The 19664-nt window shown below is 45.5% G+C and overlaps 1 protein-coding gene across 1 annotated transcript; it reads right to left on the bottom strand.

The window, feature by feature from the left end:
- Window positions 1-4647: 4647 nt before the first annotated feature.
- LOC109772093 (uncharacterized) lies at window positions 4648-7994 on the bottom strand. Its single transcript, XM_020330793.4, has 9 exons — window positions 7623-7994; window positions 6397-6667; window positions 6201-6283; window positions 5910-5993; window positions 5753-5828; window positions 5531-5603; window positions 5350-5423; window positions 5065-5158; window positions 4648-4900 (listed from the first exon to the last, which is right to left on the bottom strand). Exons 2-9 carry the CDS (start codon window positions 6620-6622, stop codon window positions 4831-4833), a joined length of 780 nt encoding a protein of 259 aa, XP_020186382.1. The 5' UTR covers window positions 6623-6667; window positions 7623-7994; the 3' UTR covers window positions 4648-4830.
- Window positions 7995-19664: the final 11670 nt, after the last annotated feature.

Below are 19664 nucleotides of genomic sequence, written 5' to 3'. Positions count from 1 at the left end.
CCCCGATTTGATCAGCACTTCCCTTGCTGCCTTTGACAAACCCTGCCCCTTCACTCCATCCACTTTGCCCTTCGCACTTTCAGTCACATATTTGAAGGTCCCATCTTTGGATTTCCCAACCAGTGTTGGGAGCCCAAGATACTTCTCACTTAAAGCTTCCGACTGAACGCCCAAGGTGTCCTTCAACTCCTGCTTGTCCTCCTCTTGCTGCCCTTTACCAAAGAAAATCGACGACTTCTCCAAGTTGACACGTTGGCCCGAAGCCTCCTCATATTGACTCAAGATCTCTTTCAGCTTTTCCATATTACTCCGTGTCCCCTCAAGGAAGACTATGCTATCATCCGCAAAAAGAAGGTGCGTAACATGGGGCCAGTGCTCCCGAAAGTCACACCCTTGACCTCCCTCTCCTGTTGTGCATGTTTGAGTAACGCAGAAAAACCTTCAACACAAAATAGAAACAAATACGGAGAGAGAGGGTCGCCCTGTCTGAGCCCTCTGGAGGGGGAAAAACCACGTGATAAACCTCCATTAAGCTTGACAGAGAAAGACGCCGACTTTACGCATCTCATAATCATCAAGATCCAGTCATTCGCGAAACCAATATGTTCCATCATTTGTTGCAAAAAAAACCCACTCTACACGGTCATATGCCTTCATCATGTCCAGTTTCACCGCACACAAAGGTTTCTTCCTCTTCCGCTTCCGGATAGCGTGAACACATTCATATGCAACAAGTACATTGTCCGTGATCAACCGTCCCGGCACGAATGCACTTTGCTCCTCTGAGATAATTACCGGTAGAATACCTTTTAGTCTATTTGCAAGCACCTTCGTCGCTACCTTGTAGAGCACATTGCATAGACTTATCGGCCGGAACTGAGAGAGTAACTCCGGTGAGTTACACTTCGGAATCATAACAATGATCGTTGCGTTAAAAGCATCCGGCGCCGCCACACCATGTAGAAAATCCTTCACCGCTCGGCACACGTCAGCACGAACAAGCGACCAGTGTCGCTAGTAAAAGAGCGCCGGCAGTCCGTCAGGCCCCGGGGCCTTAGTCGGCCCCATCTGGAAAAGCGCTGTTTCAATCTCCTCATCTGTAATAGGGAACAGTAGCTTCTCGTTCATCGCATTGGTAACCAAAACGTCAATATGCTGAAAAATTATGTTGGCATCCCGTGAGCCGTCCGATGTGAACAGATTCTCGTAAAAGGCCGCCGCCATGTCACGCATCTCATCATCCACCGTGCACTTGGTTCCATCCCCACGCCGTAGTGCCTTGACCGTGTTTTTCCGCTTCCGATGCGAGGCACGTTGTTGGAAGTATTGAGTGTTTTTATCTCCTGCCCGTAACCAGTCCACCCTAGATCGCTGTCGGTACATAACCTCCTCCCGGGCATAGATTTCTCGGAGCTGCTCTTCAGTATGTCGGACTTCCAGTGAAGACCCCGTGAGGAGAGCTCTATTTTTTGCTTCCAAAAGCTGCGCCTTAAGTGTTTTTATTTGTCGCTTGATGGAACCAAACACCTCACGTGCCCATCGTTGCATGGAGCCAGCCATCTTTCCGAACTTACTCCATGCGGCAGATAGCCCTTCATCTCCCGTTCCCGCCGCCCTCCAAGCCTGCTCAATCATTGTGTCATATTGCTCATGCTTAGTCCAGGCCTCCTCAAACCGAAACGGCCTCACACTCCCGTTGCGCCGCCTAGGAGCCGTCTCCTGCGCGCGCACTAGGATGGCCTGATGGTCCGATTCCTCCGTTAAGATATGCTCGACTTCTGTCTCCGGAAATAATTGTAAGAAGCCATCATTGCATGTGGCCCGGTCTAGCCTTACCTGGATATTCTCATCACCCTCGCGCTTATTATCCCACGTGTACGGGTAGCCTGAGAAGCCCACATCTGCCAGCCCACAGTCGGCAAGGCAGTCGCGGAAATCTTCCATCTGCAGGAAGCCTCTAGGGTTACCACCAATCTGATCCGTCTGGAATAGGGCCTCATTGAAATCACCAAGGCACATCCATGGAAGATTATCCTGTCCTCACAAGTATCGTATTGCATCCCACAATTTTTTCCTTAGTTCCGTCCGGGGTTCTCCGTAGAATCCAGTGATTCTACAGACTTGCCCTTCACACGTTACCTCCGCGTCGATGAAATATTGGCACCATGGCCTCACATTGACATGAATATGATCTCTCCACCACAGAGCCAAACCACCACTTCGGCCCACACAATCAACTGCAACACCACTGGTGAAACCCAAGCTCCACTTAAGCCTTTCCATCGCCCTTGCCTTCTTTGTCTCACTCAAAAAAACCACCGCTGGGTTGTAGGACCGTATCAGGTCACGTAGTTCGCCCACTGTCGAGTCCAACCCCAGTCCTCGACAGTTCCAGGCTAGGATAATCATTGCTCCCGGCGGCCCTGGTTCGCAGGGTCCGCCGATGTCTCATCATTAGTCGAGATGCGCTCAAACACTGTAGACATCTTGCGCCTCTTATCGCGAATGAAAGCATCCCCTGTCATATGCCTGCCCTGATCTTCCTTGGCCACCCACACCTGTTTTGGTCCCCTCTTCCTCGTTTCATGCTGCAAACCCATCTGGTCATATCTATGCTGCCTGAGTACGTAGTCCGGTCTTGGCTTCTTAACATACCTGCCCTGTGTTCTTCCCTCCGAACCATACCTCCCATGATGGCCCTGGCCTCCACCTTGTCCCCACACAACATCTCTCCATGCGCCAAACATGTTGCGTCCTTCCATGCGCTCCTCAATCTTGTCACGCTGATCATAATACCCCCTATGACCTGGAGAATACTTCATGTCTTCCTTCCCTTTCCTCTCCCAATGTCCATCTCGCTGACTCCCCCTTTGTTCTTGCATTTCAAACAGTCTATTCCTGTATTCATTCTCCCTTCTTTGCTCCAGCCCATGCCTCAGATCGTTATGATGAAGCTGTGCCTCTCCATTCCTCTCTTTACCAGGGTTGTTGTCTTCCATTCTGCTCTGCCGGTTCCCATCGCCAGTGCGGTGGTCCACCGTCTGAGAATCATCGTTTCGTGGCCGAGATCCCCCGCCAGTGCGAGAGTCCCCCGATCTAGCAAACTCTGCTTGTAGGTTGCGTTTAGTTTGGCCACTCTTCCTCATATTCTCACTATCCCCAGTCCAGTTACTACTTCCACTGTTATTGCTGTTTGTTGCTGCACCATATGGGACCTCTTTTCCTTTACCATTGCGCCCCGGTGACGCTCTCAGCCACTCTCCCCATTGCGCCGAGGAGTCAAGAGGAGGCTCACAAACCCCCTCAACATGCACTAGTCTGCCGCAGTCAAAACAAAAATGAGGCACCTTCTCATAGTAAAAGTCATACCACGTACCCTCCATATCCTCCGGTGACGATTTAAGTCGCATACCTCTGATAAGTGGCTCATAGACTGAAATCTTAGTACGCACCCGTAGCTGATTACCTCTTGCTAACCCCTCCTTGTCCACATCCACTCTAACAGTATTGCCCAACCAGTTCCCGAGAGCCTCACCAAAAGCTTTTGTCCTGCGATCCGGTGGAAGATCAACCACACGAACCCAGACATCTATAGAGTCAAAAACCATCTCTGATGGTCTAGTATTACCTTCATAATCCTTCAATATCAGCACATTAAAATCATACTGCCATGGCCCGTTGTTCAGAGCATGTCTCCAATCCCCTTCACTGCCAAAGTGCACCACGAATTTATTTCCTCCTAAATCCCTGAACTGAGCCTCACGGTGCAATCCCCATGCTCTGTGCATGGTTTTCTCCAGAACAGTTCTCACCATTGGTTTCGGCGAACAGACTATGCCTACCGCCGACCAACGAGAGGTTTTCGGCACCACCTGCTCCGGCTCAGCGAATACCATCCCCTTGGCCTCTTTATCCAATAAAACCATCCCTCCCAGCCTCGCAGAGAGGCTCGACGTTGGATCCGGCGTTTTGCATTCTATTGGCGATTTCGAGCTCCCCCGACTCCCCGGATCTCCACGGTTCTGGAGGGGAGTACTCATCCCCGCAGCGCCTGCCATGCCTGTTTTTTGCTTGTTAGTCGTCTGACCTGAGCTTCGGCCACCTGCAGAATTCTTGTCTACTGTCGCCGCCGGTGGAGTCATGGCCGCTGCCGCCTTCGATCTTGGATTGGTTCCACCCCCCGACTGGCCAGAGGTGTTCCCCATCTGTCTGGGCGTGACCGCCGCCGCAGCCCCAGATGCCATCTTCTCCGGAGTCCTTGTCGATCTCGCGTCCCCCCGCTCCGCCATTAGCACCGATCCAAGCAGAGAGGAGAGGAAGCACCGCCGATCCGTGACCAGAGAAGCGACGTCGCCGCTCTAGCCACCACCGTAATCTCACCACCCCCGCCATCAAAACCCTAACCCTAGCGAGGTCGCGCGATCGCCACGCAATCGCCTCGACAATCGCCTAAGCGAGTTTTCCGCGTGGTGGACCCCCTGCAGGTCTCGGGTCGATGCCACATACTTGGTCAATCTTGACAACACTAGCATACATGCATACATACATCAACTTGGCGAAACCGAAAAAGTCAGTCCGTCGACGTGCCCAAATTAGTTCAATATATGCGCAACGATCGCAGGACAGAGGCGATGATGAAGATGATCATGAGGGCCGAAAAGTATTTGCACATGTACCACAAGTAGCATTCTTCTTCTTAGCACTTATTACAAGGACGTCAACAGACCGTGCGGAGAAACATATATATTTGGCAAAATTACAACTGTTATTAGGGCCCCTTAGCAATCAAATGAACGAATCAGGTAAACAGAGACAATGCCCTGCGCTCGCTCATCGTGAGCCTTTTGCTACGATCCGGTGCTTTATCTCAGAAAATTCCTTCACATCTTCTCCCCACAGCCTAAAAATGGTCGAAATCACTAATAATCAGTCAGCCAGCCAGCCACCGAACCAGACATTCGATTATCTTTTCTTTTCGTTTTCTTTTTGTCCCGATAAATTAAATACTCAATACTATTGAAATATTATGTCTGCATGGGGAAGAAACCACAATGTATTGCATACCAGCACTCGAGTCCAATAGCATTAGCACCCGCCTTGTCTGCAGTTTCATCATCTCCTACATGTACTGCATTGCTGGCTTCCACACCAATTTGTTCTGCCACACAGGAATAAGAGAACTAGTTACATAATTTGGTCCTAATAAGAACACTGCGCTGAAGCTTCTTGTTTGTGGGGGTGTCTCAAAGTATTACCTTCAGCACAAACGTGTATTCAGAATCAGGCTTACTGCTATTACACTAAATACATATACAAAACTCAGCTTGAACAAAGTAAACTCTGCAATACCTAATGCTATTTTGAAGATCTCTGGAGCAGGCTTCTCATATCCAACCTCTGATGATACCACAATGGCATCAAACCTGGACAGCTCAAGGTCATTTAGCGCATGGCCATTACTTACAGAGAAACAAAACCAATCATAATGAACCAGGATCGAGGTCTTTCGACAGTAGTGGTGAGCACTTACAAATGTGAGACGTTGAGATCCTTGAGCAATTTCCTTAGCCGTGTGTCGAAGTTAGATACAACAGCTAGCTTAACTGAAATCGAGACATTATTATTAACATGAGCCATCTGTACGGATTAACTAGGGCCATACAAGAGTCTCAATGGGGATTTAAAAATCAACTTGAAGCAAACTACTGAATAACATAAAACGAAAAAGAAGAAGATACATGGGATGTATGACCTCCAGAATCTTTTAAATCACGCAGTGTTCTGTAAGCTCCACCAGGCAGACGCCATGCATCTCCATGTGCATAGTACTAGCAGATAAGAACAATTCATTGTTAGCTACATTATACAAGCAGCAGAGTTCAGAAGAAACAATATCAGTCTTGAGATACCTGATATACTTCTTCGAAATAATTATTGTTTGTGCAGTCAGTTGCTTCCGCCACGACAATCTTCCAGAACGGTCGCCCATCACCCTGACATGACAAGCCAGTCCAGCATATCATCCCCTCAACAACAATCACGCCACAGTTCCGCAGTCTAGTACTCCCTCTGTAAACTTATATAAGATCTTTTAGATCACTGAAGTAGTGATCTACAAGATCTTATATTAGTTTACAGAGGGAGTATATATGTAACATTGCTATTTTGTGATGCAATTATATTCCGCCCACGGGGGTTACCTGGTACCTGAGCGTCTTGGGCCATGGCGCCGAGAAAGCCCGCTTGAATCCCTCCATGATGTACTTTTCGGACTTCATCACACCTGGAGAAGAACGGCGAACAGTACAGGTCCTTAGCGCACACCATGTGTCCAATGAAATGGCCGAGCGAGACACGCGCGGAAACAAAGACGGTTTTTCTGGGGGATGTCCGAACCATATGGACGGCCGAGGGTGGCGTACGTCTCGGCGACCGGCTGCGCTAACTGCAGCAGCGTGCCACCGGCGTCGAGCAGCAGCCCACCATACGCCGGTGACCGTCCCTGGCCCCCACTCCCCGCAGCTCTGCGCACACGACGCATGCGGGAGGAGGAGGAGTGTCGGAGGGCGGCCGCTGGGTGCCGCCCGAGGAGGAAGGGGCAGCGCATCACCGCGGCGGGCATCTCGAGAAGCTCTTGCTGGGGAGGCGAAGGTTGTGTTTGGTTGAGCTGTGAATTCCAAAAAATCTGCTGTGAGCTGAAAACTGTGGGAAAGCTAGAAGTCGTTTTGGCTGAGACAACTGCGAAAGTATATATTTTGTTGGAATTGTCTGTAATGCCACTAAGGCATGAAAAACTGTTTAGATGCTAATTGACCATAAAGCAGTAATTTGTACACCAATTGACATTTCAATGGTCATTTTGAAAATAAAAATAAAAAGCATGTTCAACAACTATTTTTTTTAAATGATGCACACGTATAAATAATATAAATAGAGAATGACACCATAATATATTACTACGGAAGACATGGATCACGCAAAATACATATGGTTTCATGATGATGTCCTCCATCAATGCAGCTAACATATCTTCCTCTCGCACAACAAGCATCAGCTATTCCAATACATTATCACTCACAAAACTAGAGCATAGAAAATGTTAAACAGGGGAGATGAACATGACAACAATAAAACTAAAGAATATAACAGTTAGCCAAGAATCGGTTGAACTTTCTTTCGGCAACATCATTCTGACGATAAGCAACAAATCAGGCTGTAAGAAACAGATCTCTTATTTAGGCCACACAAGTTGCACAGGCTTGTTCAAATTTTGTTTTTGTTTCTGCACAGGTATCTTATACTGAACAACATAGGAGCACCATCCGTGTAACGACCACAAAATTCATCTGCTAGCTGCAGTAAGAACAGTACAAAGTTGTGGATCTATCCTGGTGAGTGGTGACCCCTGCCCATCCAGCCATGCTAAACAATACAGAGTTTAGCAATTCGAATATGTAGTGTATGTTACAAAGTTTTTCCGGTACTAGGTCGAACACTGTAATTCACTGACACATACTACTCACAAACAACTCCATCAGTAAAAATCAGGACAAAAATAGAAAGAAGATAACAGAACAGAACATGCCACGGGAGGGGAGGGGAGGGGAGGGAGGAGGGAGGACCGGAGGGGGGAGGAGCGGCTGGTGCTGCCGGACTCGTGGGCGAGCCCGTTGGAGCGGGAGCTGCAGGGCGACAAGGGCAGGCTCCTCCTCGGCCCCAATCCCGTCCCCGAGAAGAGGGAGGTGGGAGGGAGCGCGCGGCGGCGTGGCTCCGGGCGGCGGATTTGGGCGGGGGCGGCTGTTCCGGGGAGGGAGTCGCTGCTGGGCGGGCGAGGATGCTCCGGGGAGGCAGGAGGCGTCGCTGCTGGAGGCTCCGGCCGGATGGGCGGCGCCGCGGCGGAGGCTACGAGAGCCTACGAACTCTCCTCTGTTCGTTCGCTCGGGGTGGATTTTTTTTATTTTTTTATTTTACATTTACATTCGCTCGGGAGGCCCTGTTCGTTCAAACGAAAAAACTAAATACGATACCGAGCGAACGTTAGGTGGAAACGGTCTCTAGAGCGAACACTCCATGGTGCGTTCAATCCCACGGCGTAAATCTTAGAGCATCTCCAGCCGTTGGAGCCCCCCAGGACAATCGCGGGGCCAAAAATAGCACGTCCTGGGGGGCAAAACACCTTCGCCGGATGAAACGCGAGGACGGTTTCCCAGCCGTTGGTGCCCCCCAGACAGTCGCCAGGCAAAAAGTGAATGAGTGGGCCAGAAAAATGATACATGGAGGAATATGATTGGCTGTTGCTTCCCCCGGCGCCCCCAACAGCCCCCAGCGCGTTGGGTTTGGCCTGGGTTCGCCGGCACCTTTTTGAGGTCTTGGGGGGGCTCGGGGGTCATGGCTGGGCCTTTTTTTGTTGCCATTTTTAGCTCACCGGCAGAAGAAAAGGCGCCTGGGGGTGGCACTCGGGGGGGGGGGGGGGGGCTGGAGATGCTCTTAACATGGTGATATCGTGGCGTCCCGATTTCTGTGGGTACCACCGTTTGCTCTATTCATCCTTCGAGTAAACGACATAGAACCCATCACATGGTCGTGCTTTTTTTCTTTTTGAAAAATAACAAAACTTCATTAACTGCAAATAACGATTATATCGTCTATAAAAGGAGAGATACAATATCACATGCGGTGCTTAGTTACACACGATTACACCCAGTCCGCAAAGGGAATGGCTAGATGTAAGTCGCCTAGTTTTTGAATTTGGGTCAGACCATCTTTTATCGTCCGATTGCACATCCAACGGCACCTGGCATTTCTTCTTCCTCAAGCTTTTCTCCTTCTCGTGCTTCTCAAGACTCACCCAAAAAATTGTGATCACAGCCTTAGTATGCATATCATGGTGGTGGGGGGGGGGGGGGGGGGCTTCCCAGTAGTCCCAGCTCATGGCCAAAACTCGGTGCTCCGGCTGCCTGACTGGATCCGGACATAACGTCCCAGGCTAGTGTAATTTCAACAAGACTGTGATGAGGCCTTTTGGAAGACGGGTCCCATTAGGAATTATCCGGTTGCTGCAAAAGATATAAAGAATGAAAATATTAGCATGTGTACAATCAAAAGAATGAAAATATAAGCATGTGTACAAGCAAAAGAATTAAATTATGATTAAGTGGCACTTAATCTTTCCATGTGGGCTCAATGAGCCACTTCTGCTCCTCGGTAGCAGGAAGGGTATGAAGCTTTGCATTACCGCGCAGCCATCCCTTCTTGTTGCCAACCCCCTCCCTGCCACCACCATCCTCCCCACCACCACCATCCTCCTCGCCTGCCTCCTCCTCCTCCTCATCCCCCTCCCCAACCTCCTCCTCCCCCTGAACCTTCTCGCGAACCTTCTCCTCCTCCTCATCTTGAACCTTCGCGCGAACCTCCTCCTCCCCCTCGGCAGAGGGTACCTCACTAGAGGAGGGCCTCGAAGACAACATCCCTAAGTCGGTGGGGGAGCGCTATTTCTGGCACCGACCCCCCCCCCCCTAGTGGCTCTCCCCGCACCCCTCCCCCTCTAGGGGCTCTCCCCCCACCCCCTTCTCCTCTAGGGGCACCTCTCCCTCGACCTCCCTGTGAGGAGTCATCCTCAAGTAGTCGGGGCGGGGGAGGGTGGGGGGAGTACGGGGGCGATCACTCCGACTAGCCATGCTGACGACCTTGGAACCCATGCCGTCGGCCTTCCCCTTGCCCATGTTCCGCGAGCCTACATTGAAAAGAGAATAAAGAATTAGTACATTAATAATGAAGAAAAAAAGCATAATAATAAGGAATAAAAACACATTAATAAATAAGCATAAAAAGGCATATTCCTAAACCACATAAAAAGACATAAAACGTACATCTGCTAGAACCCGTACGAATCATCACTGTTGTAACCGATTCCTCGATCGGTCTCATCATCACTATCACGCATATCATCTTCGTTGCCTGACGGAGGTGGAGGCTCTTCCTCGTCGTCAGCGTCTTCGTTTAACTTTTCTAGCATAAGTATGTCATTTTCATTAACAATGGTCTCACCATCCTTCCGTGCATCATCATCACCCAAGGCATCGGCGTCATCGTTTCTGACCACATCATCATTAGGTTGCTCTTGATAGAACACTCCCTTGTGTGTCATGGGGGTAATGTTGTAGTAATCATCTTTGTTCAGGTCCGGCAGCTTACCATGTGGCGACACCTTGAACACAACTTCCCAACCCTTTAGGTACACTCTTTCTGGCATGGGTAAGGCAGATAATAAACTTGTGTGGCTTGGGTAGCCGCAATAAAGAGATCGTCTCCCGCATAGACGGTTGATGGTTTAACTTCGACCAAACCAATGGAAGTCGTATGTCTCAGCCCCTCCCGCGGGTCGAACCATTGGCATTTGAACACAGGGAGACTTAGGATTTCGCGCCCTTTGCTGAATGTAAGCTCATATATTTTTTGTACCCTTCCGTAGTAGTCAACTGAGTTTTGACTGGGGGTGTACACTCTGGTATTTACAGTTTTGGGATCATGCCGGCTGTTCTGGTGCTCCTCTGTATGGAAGCGATGCCCATTCACATCATACTTTCTACATGTCATGACGGCAGGGTCAAAACCCATGGAAACCCATCTCAATTCGTCATCCATAATATGTTCCGATCTTTTCCATACAAGTTTAATTGAAATTTCTGGGTGCATTAGTTCGGTTAACTAATAAATGTTGAACTAGGTATTTAATAGGGGAATGTGGAAAATTACTTTCTCCATGAACCAAGCAACAAAAAATTTTATGTCCAGGGTTTCCATGATGGAGAAGAGTAAGTGCCTCCGCGTCAGTAGGAGGAATCATTCCCGTCCATTCCTCTTGAACGAATTCACTAAAAGAAGAAAAGCGGTGTTAGACCGGGACTAAGTGAACATAGAACGTGATGTTGTGCAAGACATAAAGGAATGGTGTAGTGGTATTACCTCATCCACACATCCTCTACTTAAGGACTTAGGCTCTGATGTTCTTCTAATGTAGCTATGACAGCACTACTTAAGGACTTAGGCTCTGAGTTCGCTCTCAAGGACTTAGGAGATCTGCATTTCTTCTTGGGTATTGACGTTAAGAAACATGGTAATGGTATTCATCTATCTCAAGCGAAGTATGCCACTGAATTGTCGAGTAGAATTGGCATGCAAAACTGTAAACCCTCACTAACACCGTTTTCTAGTTCAGAACCTCTATCTCTGACAGAAGGAGAGCCCCTAAACCAAGAGGAAATTATCGGTTACAGAAGTTTAGTTGGTGGTCTTAGGTACTTGACTCTTACTCGACCTGACATCTCCTTTGTAGTTAACAAGGTGTGTCAATTTCTTCATATGCACCCACCACAACCCACTGGACAGCAGCAAAATGAATCTTAAGGTATATAAGAAACACCATAACCACATGCCTCACATTCAGTAAGTCTTCTTCCAAAGTTGTCAGTGCGTTCTTAGATGTAGACTGGGCTGGTTGCCTAGATGATAGAAGGTCAACGGGTGGGTTTGCTATCTTTTATGGGCCAAATTTAATATCATGATGTGCAAGAAAGCAAGCCACTGTTTCCAGTCAAGCACAGAAGCGGAATATAAGGCATTAGCAAATGCAACAACAGAAGTCATTTGGGTTCAGTCCATGCTTAAGGAACTTGGAGTGGCACAAGCTCAATCTCCTTGTTTATGGTGTGATAATATTGGTGCCACCTATCTATCTGCTAACCCAGTTTTCCATGACAGGACAAAACATATTGAAATAGACTTTCATTTTGTAAGAGAACGTGTTGCCAACAAATAGCTTGAGATCAGATTTATACCTTCCAAAAATTAGCTTGCAGATGGATTCACAAAAGCATTGCCTGCTAGAAGTTTTGAAGAATTTAAGCGTAATCTCAACTTGATATAGTTGTGATTATGGCAAGTGTTAAACATGTCACGTTACAGGTTGTGTACGTGCATGTCTTGAGCCTCATGATATAGTTAGGAGGATCTAGGTTGTTTAGTAGTTTTGCTTATCTCCTGTTGTAATCCTCCTCTATCTCCCTGTATCTCTGTGTTTGTTAACCAACGATGTAATCTCCATCGACGTATGCATCTGCGAGAGCTGGCCTTGCCAATATCAATATAAATACATGTGGGCTCCCATGTTACGGGGGTTGATACACTTTACGTTTCCTTTCACCCGTGGGTTTGATGAACCTATTCTCTCTAGGGAAAACGGGTATATTTACACCGGAAACCAAATCAAAGGAAATCATTAACACATGAGCAAAGACCAAACAAAACCACCGAAGACCAGACAGACCGAATCCTGTGAGATCCAACGGAATCACACCTCCACATGCCCTTTGGTGGCACTCACTAGTGGAGAAAAGCCTAACTATGGCTTGCCAAAAACTACCTTGCTGGCGTATACACACGACGCCACTAATATGACGCCATTGCTAAAAAATAGTGGTGGCGTTGGAGGACATGTCAGCAGTATCCTACATGGTGCTGGCGTGTCACCAGTCCAACACCAGCACTAAGTTCATTTTAACTCTGGTGTGCCTACTTGTCCAGCGCCAGCAAATGTTTTTTGGTAATAAAAAAATTGCTCATCAACACTAGTTACTTAATAGATACTAATGAACACAATATACTCATCAACAGTAGGTAGTTACTTAATAGATAATCATTACAGAAGAGGCTCAATAACTTAACAAGTTGATATTAAACTTCACAAAAGTTGCTCATCAAGTACTCTACTTACTCGATCATCATGAACTAATAAGATGAACTAGCTACTTAAAAAACTAATCTTCATCATGGAGTATGCCCAGCTGGCGAAGCTTCTTTCTATCCCCTAATACGTCTCCAATGTATCTATAATTTTTGATTGTTCCATGCTATTATATTATCTGTTTTGGATGTTTAATGGGCTTTATTATGCACTTTTATATTATTTTTGGGACTAACCTATTAACCGAAGGCCCAGTGCAAATTGCTGTTTTTTGCCTATTTCAGTGTTCCGCGGAAAAGGAATATCAAACGGAATGAAACCTTCGCGAGGATCTTTTTTGGAACAAACGCAATCCAGGAGACTTGGAGTGGAGGTCAAGGAAGCAACAAGGCGGCCACGAGGTAGGGCGGCTCGCCCGGGGGGGCGGGCGCGCCCCCCACCCTTATGGGCCCCTCGTAGCTCCACCGACCTACTTCTTTCGCCTATATATATTCTTATACCCTGAAAACAACCGGGGGAGCCACGAAACCACTTTTCCACCGCCGCAACCTTCTGTACCAGTAAGATCCCATCTGGGACCTTTTTCGGCGATTTGCCGGAGGGGGATTCGATCACGGAGGGCTTCTACATCAACACCATAGCCTCTCCGATGATGTGTGAGTAGTTTACCACAGACCTTCGGGTGCATAGTTATTAGCTAGGTGGCTTCCTCTCTCTCTTTGATCTTCAATACAAAGTTCTCCTCGATGTTCTTGGAGATCTATTCGATGTAATACTTTTTGCGGTGTGTTTGCCGAGATCCGATGAATTGTGGGTTTATGATCAAGTTTATCTATGAAAAATATTTGATTCTTCTCTGAATTCTTATATGCATGATTTGATATTTTTGCAAGTCTCTTCGAATTATTAGTTTGGTTTGGACTACTAGATTGATCTTTCTTGCAATGGGAGAAGTGCTTAGCTTTGGGTTCAATCTTGTGGTGCTCGATCCCAGTGACAGAAAGGGAACTGACACGTATTGTATTGTTGCCATCGAGGATAAAAAGATGGGGTTTATATCATATTGCTTTAGTTTATCCGTCTACATCATGTCATCTTGCCTAATGCGTTACTCTGTTCTTATGTACTTAATACTCAAGATGCATGCTGGATAGCGGTCGATGTGTGGAGTAATAGTAGTAGATGCAGAATCATTTCGGTCTACTTGACACGGACGTGATGCCTATGTTTATGATTATGCCTAGATATTCTCATAACTATGCGCTTTTCTATCAATTGCTCGGTAGTAATTTGTTCACCCACCGTAATATATGCTATCTTGAGAGAAGCCACTAGTGAAACCTATGCCCCCCGGGTCTACTTTATATCATATAAGTTTCCGATCTACAATTCTAGTTTATTTTATTTTGCAACCTTTACTTTTCAATCTATACAACAAAAATACCAAAAATATTTATCTTATTCTTTATCAGATCTCACTTTTGCAAGTGGCCGTGAAGGGATTGACAACCCCTTTATCGCGTTGGTTGCAAGGTTCTTATTTGTTTGTGCAGGTACTAGGCGATTTGCGTGTAGTCTCCTACTAGATTGATACCTTGGTTCTCAAAAACCGAGGGAAATACTTACGCTACTTTGCTGCATCACCCTTTCCTCTTCAAGGGAAAACCAACGCATGCTCAAGAGGTAGCATCCCCCACTCCGTCTCTTCTGAAATGATCTATGTCCATCTTCAGGTCAATCCTCTCAACCCTGAGGAGTCTCCTCTCCTCCTTTAGTTTATCCTGATCCTCAACGAGCTTATCCCTCTCGTCCCTCAGCTCATTAGTCTCCTTAACGAGCCGAATAGTCTCCTTCCATAGCTCTTTATTCTCCACCTTCAGCTCTTCATTTGCCCCTTGCACGCTCTTGATGATATACTCATAAGTGTCTAAGAATTCATTGTTGTCCATGTCCACATCGCACACCGAGTCGTTGTTGCCTCCAGAATTGGCCATGACCTACAAACACATCGCATATACGATCAACATAATATGCAATTTCATATCAAACTAGATATGTTTGGTCTATAGAAGTTGTACAATATGAACGACTGATAACCCACAGGTATAGGGGATCAATTGTAGCCTCTTTCGATAAGTAAGAGTGTCGAACCCAACGAGGAGCTAAAGGTAGAACAAATATTCCCTCAAGTTCTATCGACCACCGATAGAACTCTACGCACGCTTGACATTCACTTTACCTAGAACAAGTATGAAACTAGAAGTACTTTGTTGGTGTTTTTGGATAGGTTTGCAAGAATATAAAGAGCATGTAAATAAAAGCTAGGGGATGTTTAGATAAAGAAGAAATAAAGTAAATATAGCAAGTGTGGAAAAGAGGTGGTAGGCGTTGCAAATTGTCCCTAAGCAATTGACTACTTCACTAGACCGATATCAAGTTTTATGTGGGAGAGGCCACTGCTAGCATGTCATCCCTGACTTGGAATTCTATGCACTTATGATTGGAACTATTAGCAAGCATCCGCAACTACTAACGTTCATTAAGGTAAAACCCAACCATAGCATTAAGATATATTGGTCCCCCTTCAATCCCGTATGCATCAATTTCTATGCTAGGTTGAAGCTTCTGTCACTCTTGCCCTCCAATACATAGTCCTATCAACATACAAATAACCCTATGGTGTGATGCACACGCGCGCTCATATGATGGGCAGCAAAGGACAAAAACATAACCACAAGCAAATTAAATCAATCAAAGCAATTCATCAATTACCGATAGGACAACGAAAATCTACTCAGACATCATAGGATGGCAACACATTATTGGATAATAATATGAAGCATAAAGCACCATGTTCAAGTAGAGGCTACAACGGGTTGCGGGAGAGTGGACCGCTGTAGATAGATGGGGGAAGGTGATGAAGATGTTGGTGAAGATGACAGAGGTGTTGGTGTAGATCACCGTCACACGATGATGGCCCCGGCGGTGTTCCGGCGCCACCGGGAGAGAGGGGGAGAGAGCCCCCCTTCTTCTTCTTCTTCTTCTTCCTTGACCTTCTCCCTAGATGGGAGAAGGGTTTCCCATCTGGTCCATGGCCTCCATGGCGGCGGAGGGGCGAGAGCCCCTCCGAGATTGGATTTGTCTCTTTGTCTCTCTCTATTTCTGTGTTCCAGATTCTTCCCTTTCACCGTTTCTTAAATTCCCGGAGATCCGTAACTCCGATTGGGCTGAATTTTGGACACGATTTTTATCCGGATATTGGCTTTCTTGCAGCAAAAGAAGGGCATCAACCGCCTTACGGGGTGGCCACGAGGGCCCAGGGCACGCCTGACCCCCTGGGGCGCGCCCCCCTGCCTCGTGGCCCCCTCGGGCATCGTCTCACGTTGATTCTTCTTCCCAAAAATCACATATATTCCAAAAAAAATCTCCGTCAGTTTTTATCCCGTTAGGACTCTGTTTGATATGGATTTTCTGCGAAACAAAAAACATGCAACAAACAGGAACTGGCACTGGGCACTGGATCAATATGTTAGTCCCAAAAATAGTATACAAGTTGCCAAAAGTATATGAAAGTTGTATAATATTGGCATGGAACAATAAAAAATTATAGATACGATGGAGACGTATTAGCATGCCCAAGCTTAATTCCTGCTCGTCCTCGAGTAGGTAAATGATAAAAAAGATAATTTTTATGTGGAATGCTACCTAGCATAATCTTGATCATGTAATCTAATCATGGCATGAATATTAAAGACACGAGTGATTCAAAGCAATAGTCTATCATTTGACATTAAGACAATAATACTTCAAGCATACTAATAAAGCAATCATGTCTTTTCAAAATAACATGGCCAAAGAAAGTTATCCTTACAAAATCATATGGTCTGGCTATGCTCCATCTTCACCACACAAAGCATTCAAATCATGCACAACCCCGATGACAAGCCAAGCAATTGTTTCATACTTTTGACGTTCTCAAACCTTTTCAACTTTCACGCAATACATGAGCGTGAGACATGGACATAGCATTATAGGTGGAATAGAATATGATGGTGGAGGTTGTGTGGAGAAGACAAAAGGAGAAATTCTCACATCGACGCGGCTAATCAACGGGCTATGGAGATGCCCATCAATTGATGTCAATGCGAGGAGTAGGGATTGCCATGCAACGGATGCACTAAGAGCTATAAGTGTATGAAAGCTCAAACTGAAACTAAGTGGGTATGCATCCAACTTGCTTGCTCATGAAGACCAAGGGCATTTGAGGAAGCCCATCGTTGGAATATACAAGCCAAGTTCTATAATGAAAATTCCCACTAGTATATGAAAGTGATAACTCAAGAGACTCTCTATATGAAGAACATGGTGCTACTCTGAAGCACAAGTGTGGTAAAAGGATGTAACATTGTCCCTTCTCTTTTTTTTCTTTTTTTGTAGGCTTCTTTGGCCTCTGTTTTGGGGGGGGGGGCTTCTTTGGCCACTTTTATTTTGATCATGGGACAATGTTCTAATAATGATGATCATCACACTTTTATTTACTTACAACTCAATATTACAACTTGATACTAGAACAAAGATATGACTCTATATGAATGCCTCCGGCGGTGTACCGGGATGTGCAATGATCTAGCATAGCAATGACATCAAAAAACGGACAAGCCATGAAAACATCATGCTAGCTATCTTACGATCATGCAAAGAAATATGACAATAAATACTCAAGTCATGTATATGATGATGATGAAAGTTGCATGGCAATATATCTCAGAATGGCTATGGAAATGCCATAATAGGTAGGTATGGTGGCTGTTTTGAGGAAGATATAAGGAGGCTTATGTGTGACAGAGCGTATCATATCACGGGGTTTGGATGCACCGGCGAAGTTTGGACCAACTCTTGAGGTGATAAAGGGCAATGACGGTACCGAAGAGGCTAGCAATGATGGAAGGGTGAGAGTGCGTATAATCCATGGACTCAACATTAGTCAAAAAGAACTCACTTTCTTATTTCAAAAATCTATTAGTCATCGAAACAAAGTACTACACGCATGCTCCTAGGGGGATAGATTGGTAGGAAAAGACCATCGCTCGTCCCCGCCGCCACTCATAAGGAAGACAATCAATAAATACCTCATGCTCCAACTTCGTTACATAACGGTTCACCATACGTGCATGCTACGGGAATCACAAACTTCAACACAAGTATTTCTACAATCCACAACTGCCCACTAGCATGACTCTAATATCACCATCCTTATATCGCAAAACTATTGCAAGGAATCAAACATATCATATTCAGTGATCTACAAGTTTTATGTAGGATTTTATGACTAACCATGTGAATGACCAATTCCTGTCCTCTCTCTAAATAGATATAAGTGAAGCAAGAGAGTTTAATCCTTTCTACAAAATATATGCCCACGCTCTAACAAATATAAGTGAAGCAAAAGAGCATTCTACAAATGGCGGTTTTCTATGTGAAGAGAAATAGGCAATCCAAACTTCAAAAGATAATAGTGAAGTGCAATGAGAATTCTATAAATCAACCAAGGACTATCTCATACCAGCATGGTGCATCAAAGGAAAGTGAAAACTAAATGCAAAAGACGCTCCAAGATTTACGCATATCATGTGATGAATAAGAATATAGCTCCAAGTGAAATTACCGATGATCGTTAGAAGAAAGAGGGGATGCCTTCCGGGGCATCCCCAAGCTTGGTTGCTTGGGAGTCCTTGAATATTTCCTTGGGGTGCCTCGGGCATCCCCAATCTTAGGCTCTTTCCACTCCTTATTCCTTCATCCATCGTGATCTCTCCCAAAACTTGAAAACTTCAATCACACAAAACTTAACGGAAAGTTCGGTAAGATCCTTTAGTATAATAAAGCAAATAACTACTCTAAGTACTGTTGCAAACCAATTCCTTTTTTTTGCATTGTAGCTACTGTAATATAACTTTTCCATGGCTTAATCCACTGATAGAAATTGATAGTTTCATCAAAACAAGCAAACTATGCATCAAAAACAGAATCTGTCTAAAACAGAACAGTCTGTAATAATCTGAACATTCACCATACTTCTGATACTTGAAAAATTCTGCCAAAATTAGGAAAAATAAAACATTTGTATAGGAAGACAGTGCAAAAATAATCAGAACCGTTTGACTTTCCAGTAAAAATTGTAAAATTGCGCACTACAGCCAAAGTTTCTGTCCTGCACCGCACAAACCAACAAGCAATCTAAACATCCTAAAGGCAAACCTTGGCACATTATTTTTATAATACAATGGAATTGTACAAGGGGATAATTATTTTTTTTGAAAAGTTTCTGTAATTAAGATTCACAAAGTTTCCATGGGCATGAACAAAGTTCAAGGACGGCCCCCACTTTCACAATGCTCGTCTATCTCACTTTCACTTTTCTTTTTGAAAAAGATTTAGGGTTCCCCTCTTTATTTTTTTTGTTTTTAAACTATATAAAAGAACTCAACAAATAAATGACTCTCTAAAACTTCCGGGTTGTCTCCCTGGCAGCGCTTTCTTTAAAGCCATTAAGCTAGGCATATAGTGCTCAAGTAATGGATCCACCCGGATCCCAAGGTATATCAAAGCCAATTTTAAGTAGCAATGATTTGGCATTTAGTAGTGAGCACAAAGTAACATAGTTCAAGCAATGATGAAGTCTAACTCTCTTCCTATGCATTGGGATGTCATAAAAGAACAATTCATGCACACACAGTAAAGGCCAATGCATAGTATAAACAGTTTCTTGCAATTTTACCATGTTGGAAACATAGAGAGGTGGAGATATAGTTCCTCTCTCATAATAATTGCAAGTAGGAGCAGCAAGCACATGCATATTATATCTATCAAAATCATCATGTGTAACGGTAAAAGGCAACCCATCAATATAATCCTTAATAAG

This window comes from Aegilops tauschii, chromosome 7, assembly GCF_002575655.3.
Source record: "Aegilops tauschii subsp. strangulata cultivar AL8/78 chromosome 7, Aet v6.0, whole genome shotgun sequence".
NCBI classification, from domain to species: Eukaryota; Viridiplantae; Streptophyta; class Magnoliopsida; order Poales; family Poaceae; genus Aegilops; species Aegilops tauschii.
The sequence above is the reverse complement of the archived record's forward strand: the minus strand, read 5'-3'. Positions and strand labels throughout refer to the sequence as shown.